Source organism: Schistocerca serialis, chromosome 1 (genome assembly GCF_023864345.2).
Source record: "Schistocerca serialis cubense isolate TAMUIC-IGC-003099 chromosome 1, iqSchSeri2.2, whole genome shotgun sequence".
NCBI classification, from domain to species: domain Eukaryota; kingdom Metazoa; phylum Arthropoda; class Insecta; order Orthoptera; family Acrididae; genus Schistocerca; species Schistocerca serialis.
Window position 1 is genome coordinate 838,129,525 of NC_064638.1, and position 25,657 is coordinate 838,155,181.

The 25,657-nt window shown below is 44.4% G+C and overlaps 1 protein-coding gene across 1 annotated transcript in view; it reads left to right on the forward strand.

Annotated features, from left to right (window-relative positions):
- LOC126458358 (fibrillin-3-like) overlaps positions 1-25,657 on the forward strand; it is a 145,604-nt gene that overhangs the window by 38,427 nt on the left and 81,520 nt on the right. Inside the window, exon 2 of the mRNA XM_050095331.1 lies at positions 7,543-7,594. Within this exon, the coding sequence (XP_049951288.1) occupies positions 7,543-7,594 (52 nt within the window). The remainder of the gene's footprint in view (positions 1-7,542; positions 7,595-25,657) is intronic.

A 25,657-nucleotide genomic window follows, 5' to 3' on the forward strand; every position in this document is an offset into this window, starting at 1 on the left:
TTCCAGCACCTGCGCATCGCAAGAAGTGAAGCCAACATTGCTCAACCCCCTACCATCCTCGAACACCGCCAATCAGCATTCAGTGCTGATTTCAAAATTCCCTCAAACTGTCTCAGAACATCATTCGTGGCAGTAGCGATCGTTTCCTCCAATTTCGAGCAGGGCTTTATGACGTCAACTAGCCTCAGTTTAAGTTGACCAATCATGCCTCTGTAATTCAGCTGAGGGAACTGAACTTACAGTTTGACCAGCTACGAAAACAACACGCCTAGACAACCGGCCATCCGGCGCCAGGCAGTCACGCCCAGCAAGGCACGGTCCACAAGTGTTCTCAGAATCTTGAGGACAATGCGACCAATTGGTGCCAGCAGTCTTCGTTCCAGACGCGACGGAACGGTAAACACATAAACTGTGGCGACACTCAGCCGTCTCGCAGGTCGTTTCGTCATGCATACAATAGGCGAAACTCGACCGACGTCAGTCGTTCCGCCAGGCGCTTAAGCCCATTGATGTACAACCCTCTCAGATTTCGCAGAAGTGCAGTCGCCAATGGGAAACGTAGTGTGCCGCGTTTTCTGGCGCTCGCCTCGCACGTGCCACCCAGGGAAGTAACATGCATAGGAATCAAGTGAAAAGTATTTTGAGTTCTCAGTACAAATACTCTCACTAAAATAACCTTATTCGGCCTATTACCACCGTGCAATGGCATAAAACATTAATAAAACTGATGAAAATGAGAGGCGCCGTGCAAAAGAGAGCATGCAACCTCTCAATTTAACGTCCGAGAGCAATGGCGTTTGCACAGAGTAGTCAGTACCAACAGACAAGCAACACTGTGTGATACAACTGCAGAAACCTATGTGCGACCTACAACGAACGTATCCATCAGGACAGTGGGGCAGATTTGTCGTTAATGGACTGCGGCAGCAGATGGCAGATGTGAGACTATTGCTGACAACACGACATCGCCTGCAGCACTTCTCCTGGCCTCGTGGCCATATTGGTTGGACTCTAGACGACTGGAAAACCATGGCCTGGTCAAAAGAGTCCAGACTGCAACGGCTAAGAGCTGCTGGTAGGACTTGTGTGTGACAGACACCATGAAGCCATCGACCGAAGTTGTTGCTATGACAGTTGGTGGTGGCTCCACAATGGTGTGGGCTGTGTTTACATGGAAAGGACTCAGTCTTCTCGTCCAATTGAATCGATCGTTGACCAAAAATGGTTATCTTCAGGTACTTGGATACCATTTTTAGCAACCAACGATGGAACTTTTATGGATGACAATGCGCCATGTTACCTGGCCAGAGTTGTTCGTTATACGTTTGAAGAAAATTCTGGGCAATTCTAGGGAATGGTTTGGCCACCCATGTCGCCCGAGATGAATTCCATCGAACATTTATTGGACATAATCAAGAGGTAAGTCTGTGTGCAACATACTGCACTGGCAACACATTCGCGGATACGGATGGTTATAGAGGCAGCATGGCTCGACGACTTGTTAAGTTCATGCCGCATCGAGTTGCTACTCTATATTGGGCAAAATAAGGTGAATAATGGTGTGAATGCGTGTGTGTGTGTGTGTGTGTGTGTGTGTGTGTGTGTGTGTGTGTGTGTGTGTGTGTGTGTGTGTGTATCTACAGTTACTAGAACTATTCAGGAGGAGGTCTCAGCATACCCAGAGGACATTCACTTACAGCTCACCACCACAGTGTGATTGATAGTGGTGGAATTATCAGCACAGAGGACGTGGACGTATCATAACAACAGATCGCAGGATCGCAAGAAAACAGTTTGCTGTAGCACAATGAGTGAAGAAGGAGTGCTAACGAGGTGAGACAATGTTACAAGTAGATTAAGCTTAGGTCCTTCCTGAAGAACTATTTGAGAACAGGATCTTAGGATTGTTTGAGTGGCTATGGTTAATAGACGGACAACAGAAGTAGGAATCTGGGAACAGGATACAGATAGAGTGTTACTAGTAACCATTGACTGCTGGAAGTTAGGTTGATATCTCGAGTTTACATGCAGCATTTACTGCTGACACCACACCATGGACAACAGATACTCACTTGTTGTAGAGCAGTGGCAGCCAAGATTTTGGCTCAAATGCTATGCCCTGATACGAGTGCCACAGCGCTCAGCCTCGCTACACACTTCCCCCACCACCACTGTGTGCTGTCTGAGAGTGACGAAGGGAAATAGAGGAAAACTGTGAACGCACTGCATTTAAATTGCAGCGCAGTCGCAGTGCACAGGACTTGGTTCTAAATTTCACATTTCTCAACAACACAGGGAACAAGCAAAACAAATTTTCAACACTGATTATTTTCGACATATTCCGCATATGGACACATACAGGCAATTTCACACATTTTTGCACTCAAGTTCTCATGTAATGGTGACTTTTTTAGTTTTGTAACTGAAGAAAGGTCTTTCATAGAAATATGTCAATTGAAGTACTGTAGCATATTTGCAACCTCATTACAGAAATGTGTAAACTCTACCTGAGGAAAGCAGTGTAGACGTCCTGGACAGTTTCAACGTGAAAGGATTTGTAATTAAAATGGGAAGTACTTTGCACGTCAGTAAGTTACATCTGCACATACACAGTGGTGCTTTTAACTGAAACGGCAAATGTTTTCGTAAACAGCTCGAAAAAGTAAGACTGACAGTGCCTTCAAAACTTTTAGAAAACTATCCTTGTAATTCTTTCAAAGTCACAATTAATTCTTCAAACCTTTCGTTACCTTTAACGGCGTTGAGAGTAGGGAACTGGGCTGAGTTCGTCAGAATGTGTCTCTTCTAAAAATGGTTCAAATGGCTCTAAGCACTATGGGACTTAACATCTGAGGTCATCGGTCCCCTAGAACTTAGAACTACTGAAACCTAACTAACCTAAGGACACCACACACATCCATGCCCGCTGCAGGATTCGAAGCTGGGGCCATAGCAGCAGTGCGGTTCCGGACTGAAGCGCCTAGAACTGCTCGGCCACAGCGGCCGGCTTTCTTCTACAACGAGATTTTCTTTTTAAATGCATTCCCAAGAAATCAGAAAGAAGCTATTTCTCACCTTGCAGTGTCTTATTTGGGAAAATGTTCAGTTAAGTGCACTTAGAGTGAGAATTCTATAGTCCATTCCAGATGTTTAAATTGTCGTTTCTGCACTCATTTTTCCTTCGCAAATTCAACAATAGTAAGTTTTACATCAAGAAATCTTCCCGAGCACACCCCTTGACTTAACCAACGTACTTTGCGTAATTCAGAAAGTCTCTTTTCTCTTCGTTCAACTGCTTCGAAAAATATTGCAAGTTACTGGAACTAAGCATGCGACTTTATAAATTCTACTATTCATATCGGCAGTTTCTTCAGTAGCTGCATGCCTGAAAATGCAGAACAAAGTGCTTTTGATGTACTGAACAACGTAGATTGTTGTAAGTTTTCGCTCTGTCGTTTTAAACTAAATCTTTAAATTCTTTCTCCATTGTATTGTAATACCGTTTCACAGCACTTTTGCAGTAGTCCTCGCTTATGCGGACTTCATAATAGAATTTTCATCCTTCTCTTCTGTCATTCCCATTCCTTTTTAAACGCTTGTGACGTTACGTCGCTAGACTGTTTCTTTTTGTGCAAACGTCCAGTGAACCATCACACATCCTCCATACCATGAACAAACAGCGAGTGATGGACAGGGCTGACACGACGATTCTGCCGAACTGAAAACAATGCACCAGCCAAGTACTGAATGAAACGTCGCGCAGCACAAAGTACTTCTGGGAAGTTACGAATGAAGCAGAGGCGTCCGAGCCGTGGCTTGCTCGCGGGGGCGCCAAGTTCATGTTCTTTGAAGAAAAAACCTTGTTTCACAAGGCGCCCAGCATCCAGCGCACGTTTGTCTATCGATTATTCATATGATGTTGAAACGCATTCCTGTTAGTTTTTCAATATTTTTGAACGTATTCTAAGTTGATTTCTGAACTAATCGTAAGTTTATTTTCGAACGCGTGCGTAGTTTACGTGTTGTCTCCGCCAGGGGAATTCCCGTCGCATCTAGAAATAAATAACTTTTCCGCAGACAAAAAGGAAATGGGGCTGTACGACCTGAGCCGAATAAACCCTAACTGGTGAGTGCAAATCGCTGTTTGTTTATGTGGTTGACTGGGTGTGCAAACGATAATGGTTATTATTATTACTAGCGAAAACCATAGATTCAGACAACCAGAGTGTACATAAACGACTAACAGCAATAACAAGTAAGAAAGATTATCTTCTAGGTGTATCGTGGAAAATGAAGTTTTGAAAGAAAATTTTTGCCATATCGCCAGACTACAGTTTCCGCTTAGCAGCCGCCTAAGTTCTATGCTCGGAATAGCGCTTAGACGCGTAGTACGAACATGTAATAATGCCTAACTGGGGAACAACCGCGGGATAACTGAATCGGTGATTCTGGCAGGGTTAACGATGTTAACCGGGGTATAAGTTTTGACAATGGCAGGAACGGTTACAGAACTGGTGATGACAAGATTGTTTGTTATAAAGAGGAAAAAGGAGAATTATATGGAAGAATATGGCGATTCCAAATTCATATAAAATTTTCGTACTACGACTACTTATCGATATCATGCTTCAGAAACTGGAGTATATGAAAGAAATGTGAAATTATTTTCCTAACATAAAACTTTTTGCTTGTAGTAGGCATAACAGGCATTTGATATTGGTACGTCGTGAATTATATTCTGTCACGGTAATTAAGTAACTGAGGTACACAAAAATGACCATTTGTGCCAAATCAATCACTCTTATTTTGCGTGTGTTACAACTGCTGCAATATTAGAAAGACCTATTTCGTTTTATCTAGCAGAAAGTGACAAAACAGACGTAATAAAATCGAAAAACCACTTGGATACCATTCGTATTAACTGCTTTTTCAGTATTAGACAATGACATTATGGGCCAGCCGCAGTGGCCGAGCGGTTCTAGGCGCTTCAGTCTGGAACCGCGCGACCGCTACGGTCGCAGGTTCGAATCCTGCCTCGGCCATGGATGTGTGTGACGTCCTCAGGTTAGTTAGGTTTAAGTAATTCTAAGTTCAAGGGTACTGAAGACCTCAGATGTTAAGTCTCATAGGGCTCAGAGCCATTTGAACCAATGACATTATGATTTTTTGTGTAGCAAAACGTTAGACGAACTTTGACGAGGTAACAGATTCTTTCGCAGAAAGGAAAGTACACTGTGGAAAGCTGCAGCAAGATGACAGAGAAAAGAAATTCTGGATCTAAGGATTGAAGAAATATGTACTGTTTGTCTCTTATCTTTACTGGTTTTGTGTTCCTTATATTCAATTTTATGTCTCTCGAAAGAGAAAGTTATTAGCTAATATACGATAAAGAACGCAAATTTTCTGAAGAGTTCTTATTCTCCCGGTCACAAATAATGCCACCTGGTATTAACTGTGAGTTTTTCTTAAAGGGGGGTGGGATATAAAACCGGCAGCCAAGAAACAGTAGCGCCACCACAGGACACTTTAATTTCCACTGTCCTGAATGTGGGTTTGATGACTTCCATTACAAAATATATACGTTTGACTTGCACAAAGCGAAATACAGTGACGTGTGATAGACGAATGCTGTGTGAAGAGGCGTGGCACTGCAGTTCGGCACACTTACGACCAAATAACATGTCTTACATTTCCTCGAACACACATGTTTTGTATATCAATCTCTTTAGAAAGATGTATACTAAATTGAAATAGTTTTTTAATTATTTTTTTTAATTTTTGACGTTCTATCTCAAACGCTCGAGGGGAAGGGGGGGAGGGGCGACGCCACTATCAGGTTTTTGCCACATTTCGGAAATACCGCAGACCGGAACTGTCGGTAATGGGTAATAATATCGAAAAAAGTTCCGAGGACCCCCAGGAACATCATCTTAAGAATATTAGGTAAAAATTCCGACGATTTTCCATGAGTGGCAACTATAGAAGTGGTCATCTCCACAATTGGTACTTTTGATACTCAAGAACCATGGTTTTTTGTGCATGTCTTGATAACAGATACAGATTTTCGAAACTCAGAAAATGGTTATCTAAGTGAAAGTTTATGGAATCTACAGTTGAAGTTTGAGCGACTCGCTACGGTTAGTTATTTAGATAATTGCGGCCTACTGAACAAAAACGGCTAGAAACAGGTTTTTGCGGTTTCTGCATAAGTACGGTGTCTTTGAAACTCTAGATCTCATTAACGGATGACGATATCGAACTAAGTTTCGAAGTTATCCGAGAAAATCATTTTGAGAACAAATGGTAAAAATTTCGACTATATGCCATGAAATGAAATTATAGAAGTGGCCGTCCCCCAGTTGGTACTTTCTGAACACAAAAATAATGTTTATCGGGATTTTCTCGTGAGCCGCCCATGACCTCATGCCCAACTCGTTCTTTTATAAGCCAACTAAGGTCCACCGTACACCCCACCTAATACAAAAGAACCAACCGATTTTCTCTATTTGTACTGGTTGAAGGAAGTGTGTAATATATATACTACGAATGTAGTGCGGGACAATACGTTGAGAATGTGGGGTTCGCGGGGGGCGTGCCAAGAGATAAATCCCTGCAGTCGCGCTATCCTCTGTGTCCTCGGTGGCTCAGATGGACAGAGCGTCTGCCATATAAGCAGGAGATCCCGGGTTTGAGTCCCAGACGGGGCACACATTTCCATCTGTCCCCGTTGACGTATGTCAACGCCTGTAAGCGGCAAAGAGTGTTCCTTTCATTGGAAGTGCGTAATGTTTAAATTTTGACCTTGTACTGATGGATAGCTACAGTGTGCCCGTCTTCCCAATAGGTATGAAAATGGTCAACAGGCCAAAAGCAAACCAAGACACTTGACCGCTCATGTCTGTGATCAGTATAAGCCGAGATGTGACCCCTGAAAACTCGCATTTTCCCTCGCGGCTTTTTGAAACATATTGGTTTTGTGCACGACGCATGACGGGTGTGTCATTAGCGTACTCTCCTCTGCTACTGATATCAATTTCTCGATAATCTTTTCCTCTTTTCGTTTTAATTAATCTTTTCGAAGTCTCTTACCGATATGCTCCCTGGTTTTTCATTAGGCATTCACTCTGTGAACATATGGCTACACTACAGACATTCGTTAATCGGATTTACATGGCAATCAGTCTGCGCTATCTCGAACGTGAAAAATGGCAGTACGTTTATAATATTAACGGCGTCCAAGGGACGTTAAAAATAATTTCACATGGATACCGCGTGCAATCGTGAAAAAAGACATGAAACATAGAGACAAAAGAAGAATAAAGAGAAACAGAGCGCGTAAACCGATTCCCGCAACTCGCGCAACATAGCAATCATTTTTGCGTTTATTCGACATTGATGTATTTCGCTTGTGTGAGGGATGTATTCAATAACTCATCAGCGAATCGACAGCTATCGGCAAATAATAGTTTTCGGAAGGATGAAATTGAATATTGTTTCTGCACAGTACTTTTCCCCTTTGCTGACAGCTGATATCTTTTTCAGGACGACAGCGGGTGAAGGACGGCACGGCTCCGAAAACCTGGCTACGTTTGAAGTAAGTACAGTGCAACTCTTTTTCGCTATGGTTTCCTATTTATAATCATAAAACAGACATCGTTTTCTGAGTGTTGTTAATGGCTAAAATATACGAGAACGTATTTTAATAGGTAGCAGTGTCCTTCACTGTGTTTAGCAATTTTTATCTTTTGAGTCGTGTACTATTTAAGGACATAAAATTTTATTTACTTATTTGTTCAATTCTATAATATCCTGCTACATAAAACCTTATTCTATGCCTTCAATTTTGTTTCTACGTTCACTTTACGTTAGATAATAACAACCGTATGGTTAAAACTAAACATTAATGTTGCTACCGTTATGCTATAACCATACATATCAGCTACATATGTCTACGTGCAACACAATTATTCACACTGTTACCATGATGGTTATCACATAACATTCTCTGTCCCTACAGTGCTTGACTGCAAGTTATTTAATAATTTTAGCAACGCAAATTCCTAAGTCACGCAGCGATACTCTTTTCCCGAAGGTGCACTGCTACCCAACTCAATGAGCATTGCAGATAACATTGTGCGAAAATCTGAGTTCAGCGTCCATTTCCGTGCGGATAGCAGAGTTTAAGTGCACAGTTTTCACCTGTGCGTCTTGCTTGCAGTCGATATTCCTTTAGCCTCAAAGTGCGTCTTCAGTGACTTTGCTCTTCCAGTATCATGGTGGGAATTAGTTACTTCAAACGTTATGTCTCTCAATGACCAATCTCAACAGCACCTCTAAAGAACATCAACTATCCTTTAACTATCCTTCAACAATGTGGTCTAGGTTTATCATGCTGACTTTTACATAATCACCTAAACCTGGACACAAAAAATAAATAGGTTCAATTTATTCTAATCTATATTATTGTTCCTCACGATCGAATTACTTCAACGAAATATTTTATGTGCTCTTCTGTTTGACAAAAAGGATCGAACCGATGACTTTCTACAACAGATAGTCACTAAACTTAGCAACATGTTTACAATGATTTCACGCGTCTCCCACTGAGAATCTAAATCAAGGTATAATTCAGCTACAGTAAAAGCTGCATATTATGGCCTTCTGTCACAAAAGCTCGCACGTTATGCTCGAAGTAACGCTAGTTATACTCGCAGTAACGCTACGTTAATCCCAAAATATAATAGTCCACAGTCTCTTCTTTTGCTCTGTCGTTAGTTCTTAAGAGCAGAAAGTAATATTTCAATTTAAGCCATGCGACTGACTTCATGCAGCAGACTTCTGGGGAATAAACCACCACGAGACAAACTGCACATCTATAGCGGGTTCAAATTTAGAAATTATTTAATCATTCTCTGTGAGATTTTCTCAGTACCTTCTCTTCAGCATGGTTCGTGCTAGGTTCATCTACATCTACATCTACATTGATACTCCGCAAGCCACCCAACGGTGTGTGGCGGAGGGCACTTTACGTGCCACTGTCATTACCTCCCTTTCCTGTTCCAGTCGCGTATGGTTCGCGGGAAGAACGACTGTCTGAAAGCCTCCGTGCGCGCTCTAATCTCTCTAATTTTACATTCGTGATCTCCTCGGGAAGTATAAGTATGGGGAAGCAATATATTCGATACCTCATCCAGAAACGCACCCTCTCGAAACCTGGCGAGCAAGCTACACCGCGATGCAGAGCGCCTCTCTTGCAGAGTCTGCCACTTGAGTTTATTAAACATCTCCGTAACGCTATCACGGTTACCAAATAACCCAGTGACGAAACGCGCCGCTCTTCTTTGGATCTTCTCTATCTCCTCCGTCAACCCGACCTGGTACGGATCCCACACTGATGAGCAATACTCAAGTATAGGTCGAACGAGTGTTTTGTAAGCCACCTCCTTTGTTGATGGACTACATTTTCTAAGCACTCTCCCAATGAATCTCAACCTGGTACCCGCCTTACCAACAATTAGTTTTATATGATCATTCCACTTCAAATCGTTCCGTACGCATACTCCCAGATATTTTACAGAAGTAACTGCTACCAGTGTTTGTTCCGCTATCATATAATCATACAATAAAGGATCCTTCTTTCTATGTATTCGCAATACATTACATTTGTCTATGTTAAGGGTCAGTTGCCACTCCCTGCACCAAGTGCCTATCCGCTGCAGATCTTCCTGTATTTCGCTACAATTTTCTAATGCAGCAACTTCTCTGTATACTACAGAATCATCCGCGAAAAGCCGCATGGAACTTCCGACACTACCTACTAAGTCATTTATATATATTGTGAAAAGCAATGGTCCCATAACACTCCCCTGTGGCACGCCAGAGGTTACTTTAACGTCTGTAGACGTCTCTCCATTGATAACAACATGCTGTGTTCTGTTTGCTAAAAACTCTTCAATCCAGCCACACAGCTGGTCTGATATTCCGTAGGCTCTTACTTTGTTTATCAGGCGACAGTGCGGAACTGTATCGAACGCCTTCCGGAAGTCAAGAAAAATAGCATCTACCTGGGAGCCTGTATCTAATATTTTCTGGGTCTCATGAACAAATAAGGCGAGTTGGGTCTCACACGATCGCTGTTTCCGGAATCCATGTTGATTCCTACATAGTAGATTCTGGGTTTCCAGAAATGACATGATACGCGAGCAAAAAACATGTTCTAAAATTCTACAAGAGATCGACGTAAGAGATATAGGTCTATAGTTTTGCGCATCTGCTCGACGACCCTTCTTGAAGACTGGGACTATCTGTGCTCTTTTCCAATCATTTGGAACCCTCCGTTCCTCTAGAGACTTGCGGTACACGGCTGTTAGAAGGGGGGCAAGTTCTTTCGCGTACTCTGTGTAGAATCGAATTGGTATCCCGTCAGGTCCAGTGGACTTTCCTCTATTGAGTGATTCCAGTTGCTTTTCTATTCCTTGGACACTTATTTCGATGTCAGCCATTTTTTCGTTTGTGCGAGGATTTAGAGAAGGAACTGCAGTGCGGTCTTCCTCTGTGAAACAGCTTTGGAAAAAGGTGTTTAGTATTTCAGCTTTACGCGTGTCATCCTCTGTTTCAATGCCATCATCATCCCGTAGTGTCTGGATATGCTGTTTCGAGCCACTTACTGATTTAACGTAAGACCAGAACTTCCTAGGATTTTCTGTCAAGTCGGTACAAAGAATTTTACTTTCGAATTCAATGAACGCTTCATGCAAAGCCCTCCTTACGCTAACTTTGACATCGTTTAGCTTCTGTTTGTCTGAGAGGTTTTGGCTGCGTTTAAACTTGGAGTGGAGCTCTCTTTGCTTTCGCAGTAGTTTCCTAACTTTGTTGTTGTACCACGGTGGGTTTTTCCCGTCCCTCACAGTTTTACTCGGCACGTACCTGTCTAAAACGCCTTTTACGATTGCCTTGAACTTTTTCCATAAACACTCAACATTGTCAGTGTAGGAACAGAAATTTTCGTTTTGATCTGTTAGGTAGTCTGAAATCTGCCTTCTATTACTCTTGCTAAACAGATAAACCTTCCTCCCTTTTTTTATATTCCTATTAACTTCCATATTCAGGGATGCTGCAACGGCCTTATGATCACTGATTCCCTGTTCTGTACATACAGATTCGAAAAGTTCGGGTCTGTTTGTTATCAGTAGGTCCAAGATGTTATCTCCACGAGTCGGTTCTCTGTTTAATTGCTCGAGGTAATTTTCGGATAGTGCACTCAGTATAATGTCACTCGATGCTCTGTCCCTACCACCCGTCCTAAACATCTGAGTGTCCCAGTCTATATCTGGTAAATTGAAATCTCCACCTAAGACTATAACATGCTGAGAAAATTTATGTGAAATGTATTCCAAATTTTCTCTCAGTTGTTCTGCCACTAATGCTGGTGAGTCGGGAGGTCGGTAAAAGGAGCCAATTATTAACCTAGTTCGGTTGTTTAGTGTAACCTCCACCCATAATAATTCACAGGAACTATCCACTTCTACTTCACTACAGGATCTACTACTACTAACAGCGATGAACACTCCACCACCGGTTGCATGCAATCTATCCTTTCTAAACACCGTCTGTACCTTTGTAAAAATTTCGGCAGAATTTATCTCTGGCTTAAGCCAGCTTTCTGTGCCTATAACGATTTCAGCTTCGGTGCTTTCTATCAGCGCTTGAAGTTCCGGTACTTTACCAACGCAGCTTCGACAGTTGACAATTAGAATACCGATTGCTGCTTGTTCCCCGCATGTCCTGACTTTGCCCCGCACCCGTTGAGGCTGTTGCCCTTTCTGTACTTGCCCAAGGCCATCTAACCTAAAAAACCGCCCAGCCCACGCCACACAACCCCTGCTACCCGTGTAGCCGCTTGTTGCGTGTAGTGGACTCCTGACCTATCCAGCGGAACCCGAAACCCCACCACCCTATGGCGCAAGTCGAGGAATCTGCAGCCCACACGGTCGCAGAACCGTCTCAGCCTCTGATTCAGACCCTCCACTCGGCTCTGTACCAAAGGTCCGCAGTCAGTCCTGTCGACGATGCTGCAGATGGTGAGCTCTGCTTTCATCCCGCTAGCGAGACTGGCAGTCTTCACCAAATCAGATAGCCGCCGGAAGCTAGAGAGGATTTCCTCCGATCCATAGCGCCACACATCATTGGTGCCGACATGAGCGACCACCTGCAGATGGGTGCACCCTGTACCCTTCATGGCATCCGGAAGGACCCTTTCCACATCTGGAATGACTCCCCCCGGTATGCACATGGAGTGCACATTGGTTTTCTTCCCCTCTCTTGCTGCCATTTCCCTAAGGGGCCCCATTACGCGCCTGACGTTGGAGCTCCCAACTACCAGTAAGCCCACCCTCTGCGACTGCCCGGATCTTGCAGACTGAGGGGCAACCTCTGGAACAGGACAAGCAGCCATGTCAGGCCGAAGATCAGTATCAGCCTGAGACAGAGCCTGAAACCGGTTCGTCAGACAAACTGGAGAGGCTTTCCGTTCAGCCCTCCGGAATGTCTTTCGCCCCCTGCCACACCTTGAAACGACCTCCCACTCTACCACAGGTGAGGGATCAGCCTCAATGCGGGCAGTATCCCGGGCAACCACAGTCGTAGTCCGATCAGGGGATGCGTGGGACGAGCTGGCCGTCCCCGACAAACCCCCATCCCGACCCCCACAGTGATGCCCATTGGCAACAGCCTCAAGCTGTGTGACCGAAGCCAACACTGCCTGGAGCTGGGAGCGAAGGGATGCCAACTCAGCCTGCATCCGAACACAGCATTTGCAGTCCCTATCCATGCTAAAAACTGTTTTGCTAAGAACGTCTGAACTAATCTACAGAGAGCGCAAACAAATCGACAAAATTTAAACGGTTATTAAAATAGAAGATTGCCTAGTAAATGCAGTAATGCTGCTACTTGCGCACTGCTGACACTGCTCGGCGGCGGAAGGAGACTAAGCGAAATTACACTATTCAGGTACTAAAACACGATGCTACACTCTCAAATACTATAATACGCCCGAAATTTATGAATTAAACAATGAAAGAACCAAAAACACGCAAAGAAATTAAGAATTAAACTATGTAACAAATGAGTGAGCTAGGAGTATACGACTTGCTGCTCAGCTGCTTATCCAACGGCGGCAGGGAGCACACTGACTGCGACCAACCGACACTGGCCGTTCAAAACAAAACAAAAGACAAACGTCTACGCGAATTTACACTATTCAGGTACTAAAACGCGATGCTACAACTCTCAAATACTATAATACGCCCGAAATTTATGAATTAAACAATGCAAGAACCAAATACACGCAAAGAAATTAAGAATTAAACTATGCAACAAATGAGTGAGCTAGGAGTATACGACTTGCTGCTCAGCTGCTTATCCAACGGCGGCAGGGAGCACACTGACTGCGACCCACCGACACTGGCCGTTCAAAACAAAACAGTAGACAAACGACTACGCGAATTTACACTATTCAGGTACTAAAACGCGATGCTACAACTCTCAAATACTATAATACGCCCGAAATTTATGAATTAAACAATGCAAGAACCAAAAACACGCAAAGAAATTAAGAATTAAACTATGTAACAAATGAGTGAGCTAGGAGTATACGACTTGCTGCTCAGCTGCTTATCCAACGGCGGCAGGTTCGTTAGCTACTACCGAATCACAGCCTTCAGGAGTCTTGAATAGGACTTCTTTCTTGAGGATGTCAACACAGATGCTTCATCTATACGGTGGACGTGTAGTTCACTATTAAAACATATACACAGTGAATCGTTTCATTTGGTATTAAAAGCACCTGAAAACGAAGAAGAAATAACTTTTTTAGCTGTTGTGGTTTCAGCCGCAGTTCACTTTCTTTCTGCATGGTAACGTAAATACAACCATCTCGTTCTTCCAATTAATCTGAATGTCGCGCTACAGTAACCAATTCGTTCGACCATACGCCTCTATGTTTTCTCGTGTTTACAACTATACGTCCTGGGATTCCTTAGATCAAAATACCTTCTGGATTACTGTGGTTCGGATCGGATATTCCAAGTCGCAATTTTGCGTCTGTCAGCCTATACAGAGCTGTTAGGAATTTCTCAGTGTACTTTCAGTGCCACCCAAACAAACTAAAAATAAATTAGTTAGTGTTATTTCCTCGTGGATGATGATGGTAACTTAAGTTTTAGATTCCATTACACTGTCCAAAAGGAACGGTGGGACCGGTTTGCGGTGTTGGCATACAATCAGGCCGCATCTAAGGGGACGTGACTAACAAGAGGATTACTCCAGCTTGAACGGATGAACCGAATCAAATATATTTTATAATATGTGTATGTGTCTCCCTTACAATTCATTTTTCATGTGCATTTCTGTGTAAAGCTCTCCATTTGTGTGGAATCGATATTTGGAAGGTAATTGATCTAACCTACAAACGTACAAATGGTTGAAGAAACAATACTATGTATCAAACAGTTACGATCAGTCATAAATTACATATTTTCTGATGAAAATCTATGTGCTCTAAGACAAAAGGAAAAAATACGACGCACCACCAAATAACTATTCGAATGGGACGGAAATCTGTAGGTGTGATGTACCGGCAAGAAAATTATTAAAATTTCCTAAAAATTGAATAATTTATTCAAAAGAAAGGACTTCACAAACTGAGCAAATGAACAACGTATTGGTTCACCTCTGGCACTTGGAATTGATTGACAGAGTGGTTGGATATCCTCCAGAGCGATATCGTGCCAAGTTCTGTCCGGCTGGTGGACTAGATCGTCAAAATCCCGAGTTTGCTGGAGAGCTCTGCCCTTAAAGCTACAAACGCTCTCAGTCTGGAAGAATCCGGCGACCTTTCTTCGTCAATGTATGGTCTGACAACCACGAAGACAAACAGTAGAAATTCTCGCCCTGTGGGGGCGGGCATTATTTTCCTGAAATGCAACCAACGGAAAGCTTGTATGAAGGGCAACAAAACGGGGCATACATATCGTCGACGTACAACCTTGTTGTAACGGTGCGACGGATGTCAGCTAACCGCGTTCTGCTATGAAATGAAATGGCATCATTCCAGATCATCACTCATGGTTGACAGGACTAAGACGAGCGAGAGTCAGGTTGCTATCCCATCACTGGCCGGTGAGTCTCCGGGCACATTTTCAGCCAGGAATTTGATTGACCGGAGGAGAATTGTCTGCAGTAATGAGTCCGTTTCGAAGTGAGCGTCGATTACCAGTTCCAAATTTCAGGTGTCGTTTCTCTCCACATACATTGTCGTCGACCTATTTAGCGCAAAATAGAACTTTTCTTCCACAAAAATACACTAATTTCTCTCCTAACAAATTGCCATGTCCTCTCTGTCCATCTTCCAGACACGTGTCGGACAGCTGTGAGATATCAACCTGCCCGGCGTCCGCAATACGTCCCGACAACTAAAGTGATGCTCTGGGGTGACGTTTCATTTCGCAGCAGGATCCCCTTGGTCATCATCCACTGTACCCTTACATGTCGACGTTATTCTACGTCCTGCGTTGTTACTATTCACGGCAATCAGCCTAGAATTACATTTCAGCAAGATATTGCCCGTCTGCACATGGCGAGAGTTCGAACTGCTTGCCTCTGTGCTTGTGAAACCGTGCCATGGCCAGCAAGGTCCCCGGACCTCTCCCCAGCTAAGAACATTAGGAACATTATGGGCAGAGCCCTCTAACCAGCTCCGAGTTTCGACAGTTTATCGCGCCAATTGGACGACGACATCCAACAACTCTGTCAACCAATGTCAAGCGATGTAACCGCTTGCGTAAGGGCCACATATGGACAAACCCGTCAGTGACTTGCTGAATTTGTGAAGAACTAGGGGGCGAGCAACATCGGTAACCCAGCGTCGACCAGATGTAGGATTTTTCAAAGGTCCACTAAAGACGCAGCAAGAGCCCGATGAAAGAACAGACTCCACTTGGTACACCATGGGTCAGCTAGAAATCAGCGATGGTGGCATATTACATGCAGCCTGCAATAGCTGTGTTGTTGTGAACTGTCAGCTGCAGCCTTTGATCACTTAATGACGCGGTCTGCTGGACCCAAGCGGTCTTTACTGCGAGCTGTGTTCTGTATGGTGAATTCATAGCGCTGGTCGGTGCTGTCTCTATGTTCAAACGCTGGAGTCCGTTGTGGACATGCTGGAATCGTGAACTGAAAGTTACCTGGCTGTAAGACTAAAAGAAGTTCATAAATCGCAATTTTGCACAAATGATTACACTAAATTCTTAACTATTTTTTCTTAAATGAGGTCGTTAGTCAAGAGAAAGAAGAAGTTGTTATATGCTGCAGAAAATAAGCTTAACGGTCCATATATACACTGAAGCGCCAAAGAAATTCGTATAGGCATGCGTATTCAAACACATGAACATGCAAACAGGCAGAATACGGGGCTGAGGTCGACAACGCCTATATAAGACAACAACTGACTGGCGCAGTTGTTAGATCGGTTACTGCCGCTTTAATGGTAGGTTACCAAGATTTAAGTGAGATTGAACGCGGTGTAATAGTCGCTGCTCGATCGATGGGACATAGCATCTCCGAGGTAGCGCTTAAGTGGGAATTTTCTCGTACGACTGTTTCGCGAGTGTGCCATGAATATCAGGAACCCGGCAAAACATATATTGCTGCGGCTGGGAGAAGATACTGCAAGAACGGGACCAATGGCTACTGAAGAGAATCGTTCAAGGGACAGTAGCGCAACCCTTCCGCAAATTGCCGCAGATTTCAATGCTGGGCCATCAACAAGTGTCAGCGTGCGAATCATTCAACGAAACGTAATCGATATGGGCTTTCGGAGCCGATGGCCTACTCGTGTACCCTTGATAGCAGCACGACAAAGCCTGCACGACACAAAGCTTTACGCCTCGCCTGGGCACGTCAACGCTGACATTGGATTGTTGATGACTGGAAACATGTTGCCTGGTCGGATCAGTTTCGTTTCAGATTGTATCGAGCGAATGGACGTGTACGGGTACGTAGGCAAGCTCATAAATCCACGGACCCTGCATGTCAGCAGGGGAGTGGTCCAGCTAGTGGTGGCTTTCTAGGCTCCGATTGAGCGAGAGTGTGTCAAGACGGTTCCCCTACGCTTTCCGTGTCGCGTGTAGCCATGAAGGGCCAAAACCATCGTGTCATCAGAGTGTGAGGGCCTGTTACACAATATGATGCTTCCGTGATTGCAGGGCGTGTGCAGTTGGAGAGACATGGGGCCTCTGATACGTCTAAGTACGACTCTGACAGGTGACACGTACGTACGCATTCTTTATAATCATCTGCATCCATTCATGTCCACTGTGATTCTGACGGTCTTGGGAAATTCCAGTAGGACAATGAGATATCCCACACGTCCAGAATTTCTACAGAGTGGCTCCAGGAACACTCTTCTGAGTTTAAACACTTCCGCTAGCCACTAAACTCCCCAGAAATGAACATTATTAAGCATATCTGGGATGCCCTGCAACGCGCCGTTCAGAAAAGATCTCCACCACCTCGTACTCTTACGAATTTATGAATAGCCCTGCAGGATTAATGGTGTCAATTCCCTCCAACACTACTTCAGACATTAGTCGAGTCCAGGCCACGACGTGTTGTACTTTTGCGTGTTCGTGGGGGCCTTACACGTTATTACGCAGGTGTACCAGTTTCATTGGGTCTTCAGTGTATGATATGCTGATGGAAACAGTTATTGTGATTCTCATCACAATCCAATTTTGTTGTTGTTTCTGTACTCTCCTTATATGTAACTACTTTCATAAAATATTTCCTGTCTTTATAAAGTATGTTATTTATTGGATTCGATTTACTAGGTGGCTCCTTTAAAACTTTATCTTCTTTCGTAAAAGTGTAGTCAGTCGCTCCAGCCTGACCGTTGACTTTAGTAAGGCATTTGTGACCATCACAGATATGGAGTCTTTCAGTGACAACCACTGAGGATTCATCTTCATTGTGTCATGATCCATGTCTACGAGCGGTAGTCGTAAATTTTAACTATCGCCTTGAAAAATTAAAAATACGCAATTTTTTATTTGCTTGTTTGTCTGCAGCCACACGTCTGGAGACGTATCATACATTCTAACGACGTGACGCTATTACTCAGCATGCAGCTTGAACAGTCAAAGCGGTGCGTAATATTTATAAAGTAGGAAAGATGGGATGCCCCATTTTGTTTTAGCTGTTGAGACGGAGTGCTAGGGAACAGTGTCGCAGCGATTTCAAAGTATGCCAGGACAGCAGACGAGTACCTGTTGAAAACCAAAGGAATAGTTGTGTAACTTTATTTTTTCACGGAGATAATTTCAGCATTATGTCTACCTCCCTGAGTCGTGCTGCGGCTCGCGTTGGTGCTGTTTGTAGATTTACGCCGTCTCTTGGAGGACAGACGGTATCGTTTGGTTGGCATGGTTGCGGTTGTTTGTTCTCTTCTCGAGTTTACTGGCGCCACTTGGTTTCGCAAGCGTGTCCTGTCCGCTAGTGGCCGCAGCGGCGGTTATCGGTATGTAGTAACACTAGCCCTATCTTTGGGGCGACGTCGTTGTTTTCCTGGGTCGTGTGAGTGTACCAGTTCGGATGGTGATTCAGGAGGAGCCAAGTCCGCGAAGTGCGGAAACACGCCGGAATCGCTGGCTGCACTCTTGGACTGCCGGATGGAAGGGCTGTGGTCACGAGAGTGCACGACCTCGTCGTGAACCGGATCCTGCAGGCTTTAAGATGAGAGCATTTCAATCCAAGTAGAGAAACCTCCAGCATTGTGATATCTCGCGATTCTCCAGTAGCTTGGGTTCGTGTCGCTGCTCATAGTGTCGCCGAGGCGATGAGTAGCAAGTGGAGTGCTTGGGGAAGGCGGATTTGGTTAGATTTCCTCGACTTCTTATTACTATTTATTGCGTTCAACTTGTTACAATTTTTTAAGTTCAACCAGCGGTAATTTTTCTTGCCTGGTGGCCACCGATTGGTGATCCTTCTACTCTGGTGGTAGTGATTCCTTTCTTGTTCCAGGCGGTCTAAGCACAGTATTCTGGGGACGTAGCGCAGACCGCCAGTTCTGACTTTGGCGAATTGTTCCATCGTTGTATTTGGTTTATCGGACGTCAGGTAGCTTCAGCAAGATTATCATTAGTCATTCGTTAGACTGTCACTAGTCTGAATTACATCTTGTGAAGTGAATGCAGCTCTTGGCTGCCTATCTCATCGCTCGGGAAAGTGTTTGTTGCCCGACCTCCTCAGAGGTCGATTCCTGGAGCACCTTCGGTGGCCCCTTGGTTCTTGTAAGACATGTGTGTTCTAAAAGAAGGTCTGATGGCCAGTAGTTCAGTGTAATGCTCTTTCAGTCCACGCCTTCTGCGGGTATACTCTGCCTCAGTACCCTTTCAGAAACTTATGTACTGGTCCTTATGTTTTACTATTGTATTATTTATTACAATACCTTGTAATGCCTGCATTAAAGGTTATATGTGTCTAGTTAACAGTTCTGGTCACCTTCTGGAATGAATCTAGCAGTATAGTGCTCAGTGGATGTTAAGGGTTGCGTTACAAAGGTTACCATCATCTTATTTCACCCGTTTATTGATCAGTATGGAATTGCTGGTCTAAAGTAAATTGTGTGTAATTGTGAAAGGCAAACAATAGTAACTGATTACGGCTCCGAATCCTGCCTTCCCAAGACTACCAGGTTTCAACTCGATTTTTCTTCTGTTTCTTTTTTTTTGTGTCCTTACCTGAGAGGTGTAACAGACAGTACTGAAATGAACATTGTCCAATATAAGCTGTTTCTTTATTAACAAAAACTAAACTAAGTACTTCTTCTGGGGCCGTTGACAACTGGTATGTCGATCCTTAGCGATGCCTAGATTGTGCTACGTCCATGAGCGTCGAAGTGGCGAGTGGCAGGGAGGATAAGCAGTGACATCGTCCTGCAAGACGGGGGATTATGGACAGTCCAAACGCAGATCCAGAGGAGCGAAGTACTCGGGAGTGGGTGACAGCGAGGCGAGAATACCTTGCGATCGGCAGCAGCGGAGGCAGGCATTGGGTCCTTAACGGAGAGGCGTGTCAAATGGTGCTCGTTAGGGGCCAGGAGCCCGGAGCGTAAGTTGACACCTGGTAGTCAAGAGAAGGCAGGATTCGAGTACGAATGTGGTCGGTGCCGTAATCAGTTACTATTGGTTGCCTTTCACAGTTACACTCAATTTACTTTAAACCAGTAATTCCACACTCAACAATAAATAAAAATACCACACGTCATTAATGAAGGAATAAACAACTGTGTAAGTAATAGTGTTTTCAGATAGTTGCAATTTAGCAAACAGGCATTAAATACAGATACAGCATATAATGTTTTAAAAGCAAACAACTGTGATCTGGGCAGAAGGCCTTACACGCCAGGAATGGCAATAAACTAAGAATTGTTTAAAACTCGCTGCAACTTACAATTTAGGTATTGAAATGTTAAAGGCAAGTCGTCACAAACACAGCAGAAGGTATCAGACGCCAGAAATGGCAGTAAATAAGGTTTTAAGGCTTACTTCTAAAATACAAATACCAAATTAAAATTTTAAAGCAAATGACCACAGCTACTGCTGAAGGCCTTTCACACCAGGATCGGCAATAACATAAAACATTTAGAAACCTGCTGTAAACCAGCAAATACAATAGCAAATGCTAATTAAAAAAAACAAGCAACTGATCACCAAATGGGTGAAATAAGATGATGGTAACCTTTGTAACGCAACCCTTAACATCCACTGAGCACTACACTGCTAGATTTATTCCAGAAGATCAGAACTGTTAACTAGACACATATAACCTTTAATGCACGCATTACAAGGTAGTGTAATAAATAATACAATAGTAAAACACAAGGACCAGTACATAAGTTCCTTAGCCCGCATCTCGTGGTCGTGCGGTAGCGTTCTCGCTTCCCACGCCCGGGTTCCCGGGTTCGATTCCCGGCGGGGTCAGGGATTTTCTCTGCCTCGTGATGGCTGGGTGTTGTGTGCTGTCCTTAGGTTAGTTAGGTTTAAGTAGTTCTAAGTTCTAGGGGACTGATGACCATAGATGTTAAGTCCCATAGTGCTCAGAGCCATTTGAACCATTTTGAACATAAGTTCCTTAAAGGGTACTATGGCAGATTATACCCGCAGAAGGCGTGGACTGAAGGAGCGTTACACTGAACTAATGACCATCAGACTTTCTTTTAGAACACACATGTCTTACAAGAACCAAGGTGCCACCGACGGTGCTCCAACAATCGAAATCTGAGAAGGTCTGGCAACAAAAACTTTTGCGAGCGATGAGATAGGCGGCCAAGAGTTGAATTCAGTTCACAGGATGGTAACTCAGACTAGTGGCAATCTAACGAATGACTAATGACAATCTTGCTGAAACTACTTGACGTCCGATAAACCAAATGCAACGATGGAACAATTCGCCAAAGTCAGAACTGGCGGTCTGCACTACAACCCCAGAATATTTTCCTTAGACTGACTGGAACAAGAAAGGAATCACTACTACCAGAGCCAGCCGTAGTGGCCGTGCGGTTCTAGGCGCTACAGTCTGGAACCGAGGGACCATTACGGTCGCAGGTTCTTATCCTGCCTCGGGCTTGGATGTGTGTGTTGTCCTTAGGTTAGTTAGGTTTAATTAGTTCTAAGTTCTAGGCGACTGATGACCTCAGAAGTTAAGTTGCATAGTGCTCAGAGCGATATGAACCATTTGAACTACTACTAGAGTATAAGGATCACCAATCGGCGGCCACCAGGCAAGAAAAATTACCGCTGGTTGAACTTAAAAACTTGTAACAAGTTGAACGCAATAAATAGTAAGAAGAAGTCGAGGAAATTTAACCAAATCCGCCTTCCCCAAGCACTCCACTTGCTACTCTTCGCCTCGGCGACACTATGAGCAGCAACACGAACCCAAGCCACTGGAGAATCGCGAGATATCACAATGGAGGAGGTTTCTCTACTTGGATTGAACTGCACTCATCTTAAAGCTTGGTGGATCCGGTTCACGACGAGGTCGTGCACCCTCGTGACCACAGCCCTTCCATCCGGCGGTCCACGCGTGCAGCAAGCGGTCTCGGCGTGTTGCCGCACTTCGTGGACCTCGTTCCTCCTGAGTCACCAACCGAACTGGTACACTCACACGATCCAGGAAAACAACGACGTCGTCCCAAAGATAAGGCAACTGTTACTACATACCGATAGCCGCCGCTGCTGCCACTAGCGGACAGGACACGCTTGCGAAACCGAGTGGCGCCAGTAAACACGAGAAGAAGACAAACAACTGCAACCATGCCAACTAAACGATACCTTCCGTCCTCCAAGAGAGGGCAAAAATCTACAAACAGCACCAACGCGAGCCGCAGCACGTCTCACTCCCGTAAATGAACTTATGCGGAAATGACTTCTGCCACCATTGAAGATCTGATCTCATAACATGATTTAGGCCGTTATGTTGTTTTGCAGAATGTAAGAGACGCGAAACGTTGAAGGCCACAACTTACACTGTACGAATCGTCTTATTAATTACAATCACAGAAGCACTGTTTACACTCTTGAGTAATCGTGTTGAAGCCACATATCTGCTAAAGTGTAACAACCCCTCCCAGTCTGATGATACTTTGGTTTTGCCCCACATGCCTATTAGCGTGTAACAGATTCTCCCACTGTGATGACACGTTGGTTTTGCCCCGTAGCATGACTCCACGCGACACCGAAAGCGTTGGGGAACCGTCTTGCGCACGCTCGCTCAACCTCAGTCTACAGTTGAGGTGGAATGGTCCAGTCTGGGTCTACGGTGCCCACATTTTACTCTACTGCTTCTCAGATATTCTCAGCGGAATTACTGTTAGGTAACAAGAGTGCAGGAGAAGATCGGGGCCTCGGGAGGAAGGTGCACAGATGGCCGTGCAGTGCCCTTAAACTATTCTGACATTATTCGGAAACGGTGAGATGTAATTTAGCTAGATATATTCACTTTGGCCACAACGATTCTCTAGGGGAAAAAGGGATATACATATTCGGTTAGCAGGTTCCCATATCGTTCACATGCGAGAGACGAGGGCTGTTGTGGTAGACGTTCGGTTTAATCTACTTTAATATTCCTTCACTTGAGAGTACCTCCATCACCGGGTTAGCTCACAAGCCTAAGTTGGTTTCATCATACTGATACTCCACCATCGGTGTGCACCAGAGTGTACCCATAGTGGTCAGTCCTTGCTACGATGTTCTATTTTCAGCAGTGTAGTGACATGTGATGGACAGTGATGGGAATCACTCAGCTGCTGCAGTCAAGGGTTTGAATGTGTAACTCATCTGTCTGCGTCTAGAGTTGGTCCTATGTGCAAATGGGAACCGTTTCCTAAATGTTTGCGTAACGTGTATCTCCTGCAGGGCAAGCCCTCCAGCCCGGTATTTAGCTAGCTGGCTGTGAAAAGCGGACTGAAAATCACTTTCACGTTGTCCAGCTCGCCAGCCATCCTCAATGTCACGCTCGCCTATCCGAGTCCCAGAAGTGGTGCGTCAACGTACTCGGTTATACGGGCGATTAGGAATGCATATTATAGGTGTGGCTTTGGTGTACGATAGTGGCCAGATGCTTATGATTGGTGTATATCCCAATCTGCAGTTGTACTGAAGTTGCGAGCTACAATCGACGATAGTCGACGGCAACACTTGCCATCAAAACTATCACCCAGAACATTTGATACTGGCAGTGCCGGTTTTCCCGAATCGAAGTGTTGATGTTGCATCTTTCATAACCTTTAAAATGTGTTTATGTTAGCCGTGTTAGTGACGGCAGTGCTTAAATTAAATCGTTAATTTTGGACTCCACTGTGCTGGCTGGGCCTACTCGATCTAGCTGGCACCAGACGGTCTGATGTCGCACAACTATCACGGTCTACGGGCGCTACTTCTGTAAACAAAGTGAACTCTTTCATTCACCGTTGCAGCAGTAACACAGCAGTTATTTGTAATTCCATTGCACCTGACTGCATATACTGATATGACAAAAGTCGTGGGATACGTTCTAATATTGTGAGGACCTCCGTTTGCCCGGCGTAGCGCAGCAACTCGACGTTGCGTGGACTCAACAAGTCTTTGGAAGTTCCCTACAGAAATATATAGCCATGCTGACTCTACAGGCGTCCATAATTGCGAAAGCTTTGCCGGTGTAGGATTTTGTGCAGTGACTGACCTCTCTAATATGTCCCATGAATGTTCGACGGGATTCATGTCGGGCGATCTGCGTGCCAAAATCATTCGCTCGAACAGTCTAGAAAATGTGCTTCAAACCTACTGCGGAAAACTGTGACCCGGTGACATAGCACATTTTCATCCATAAAAATTCGATCTTTCTTTGGGAACATGAAGTCCAAGAATGGCACCAAATGGTCTCCAAGTAGCCAGACATGAATATTTCCAATCAGTATTCCATGTAAGCACAGCCCATAACAATGCGGAACCAGGACCAGTTTGGACAGTGCCTTCTTGACAACTTGGGTCCACGACCTATATCTAAATCTTCATCTACATTTATACTCCGCAAGCTACCCAACGGTGTGTGGGGGAGGGCACTTTACGTGCCACTGTCACTACCTCCCTTTCCTGTTCCAGTCGCGTATGGTTCGCGGGAAGGACGACTGCCGGAAAGCCTCCGTGTGCGCTCGAATCTGTCTAATTTTACATTCGTGATCTCCTCGGGAGGTGTAAGTAGGGGGAAGCAATATATTCGATACCTCATCCAGAAACGCACCCTCTCTAAACCTGGACAGCAAGCTACACCGCGATGCACAGCGCCTCTCTTGCAGAGTCTGCCACTTGAGTTTGCTAAACATCTCGGGAACGCAATCACGCATACCACATAACCTTGTGACGAAACGCGCCGCTCTTCTTTGGATCTTCTCTATCTCCTCTGTCAACCCTACTTGGTACGGATGCCACACTGATGAGCAATACTCAAGTATGCCGAACGAGTGTTTTGTAAGCCACCTCCTTTGTTGATGGACTACATTTTCTAAGGACTCTACGAACGAATCTCAACGTGGCACACGCCCTAACAACCATTAATTTTATATGATCGTTCCACTTCAAATCGTTCCGCATGCATACTACCAGATATTTTACAGAAGTAACTGCTACCAGTGTTTGTTCCGCTGTCATATAATCATACAGTAAAGGTTCCTTCCTTCTATGTATTCGCAATACATTACATTTGTCTATGTTAAGGTCAGTTGCCATTCCCTGCACTAAGTGCCTATCCGCTGCAGACCTTCCTGCATTTCGCTGCAACTTCTCTGTATACTACAGCATCATCCGCGAAAAGCCGCATGGAACTTCCGACACTATCTACTGGGTCATTTATATATATTATGAAAAGCAATGGTCCCATAACACTCCCCTCTGGCACGCCAGAGATTACTTTAACGTCTGTAGACGTCTCTCCATTGAGAACAACATGCTGTGTTCTGTTTGCTAAAAACTCTTCAATCCAGCTACACAGCTAGTCTGATATTCCGTAGGCTCTTACTTTGTTTATCAGGCGACAGTGCGGAACTGTATCGAATGCCTTCCGGAAG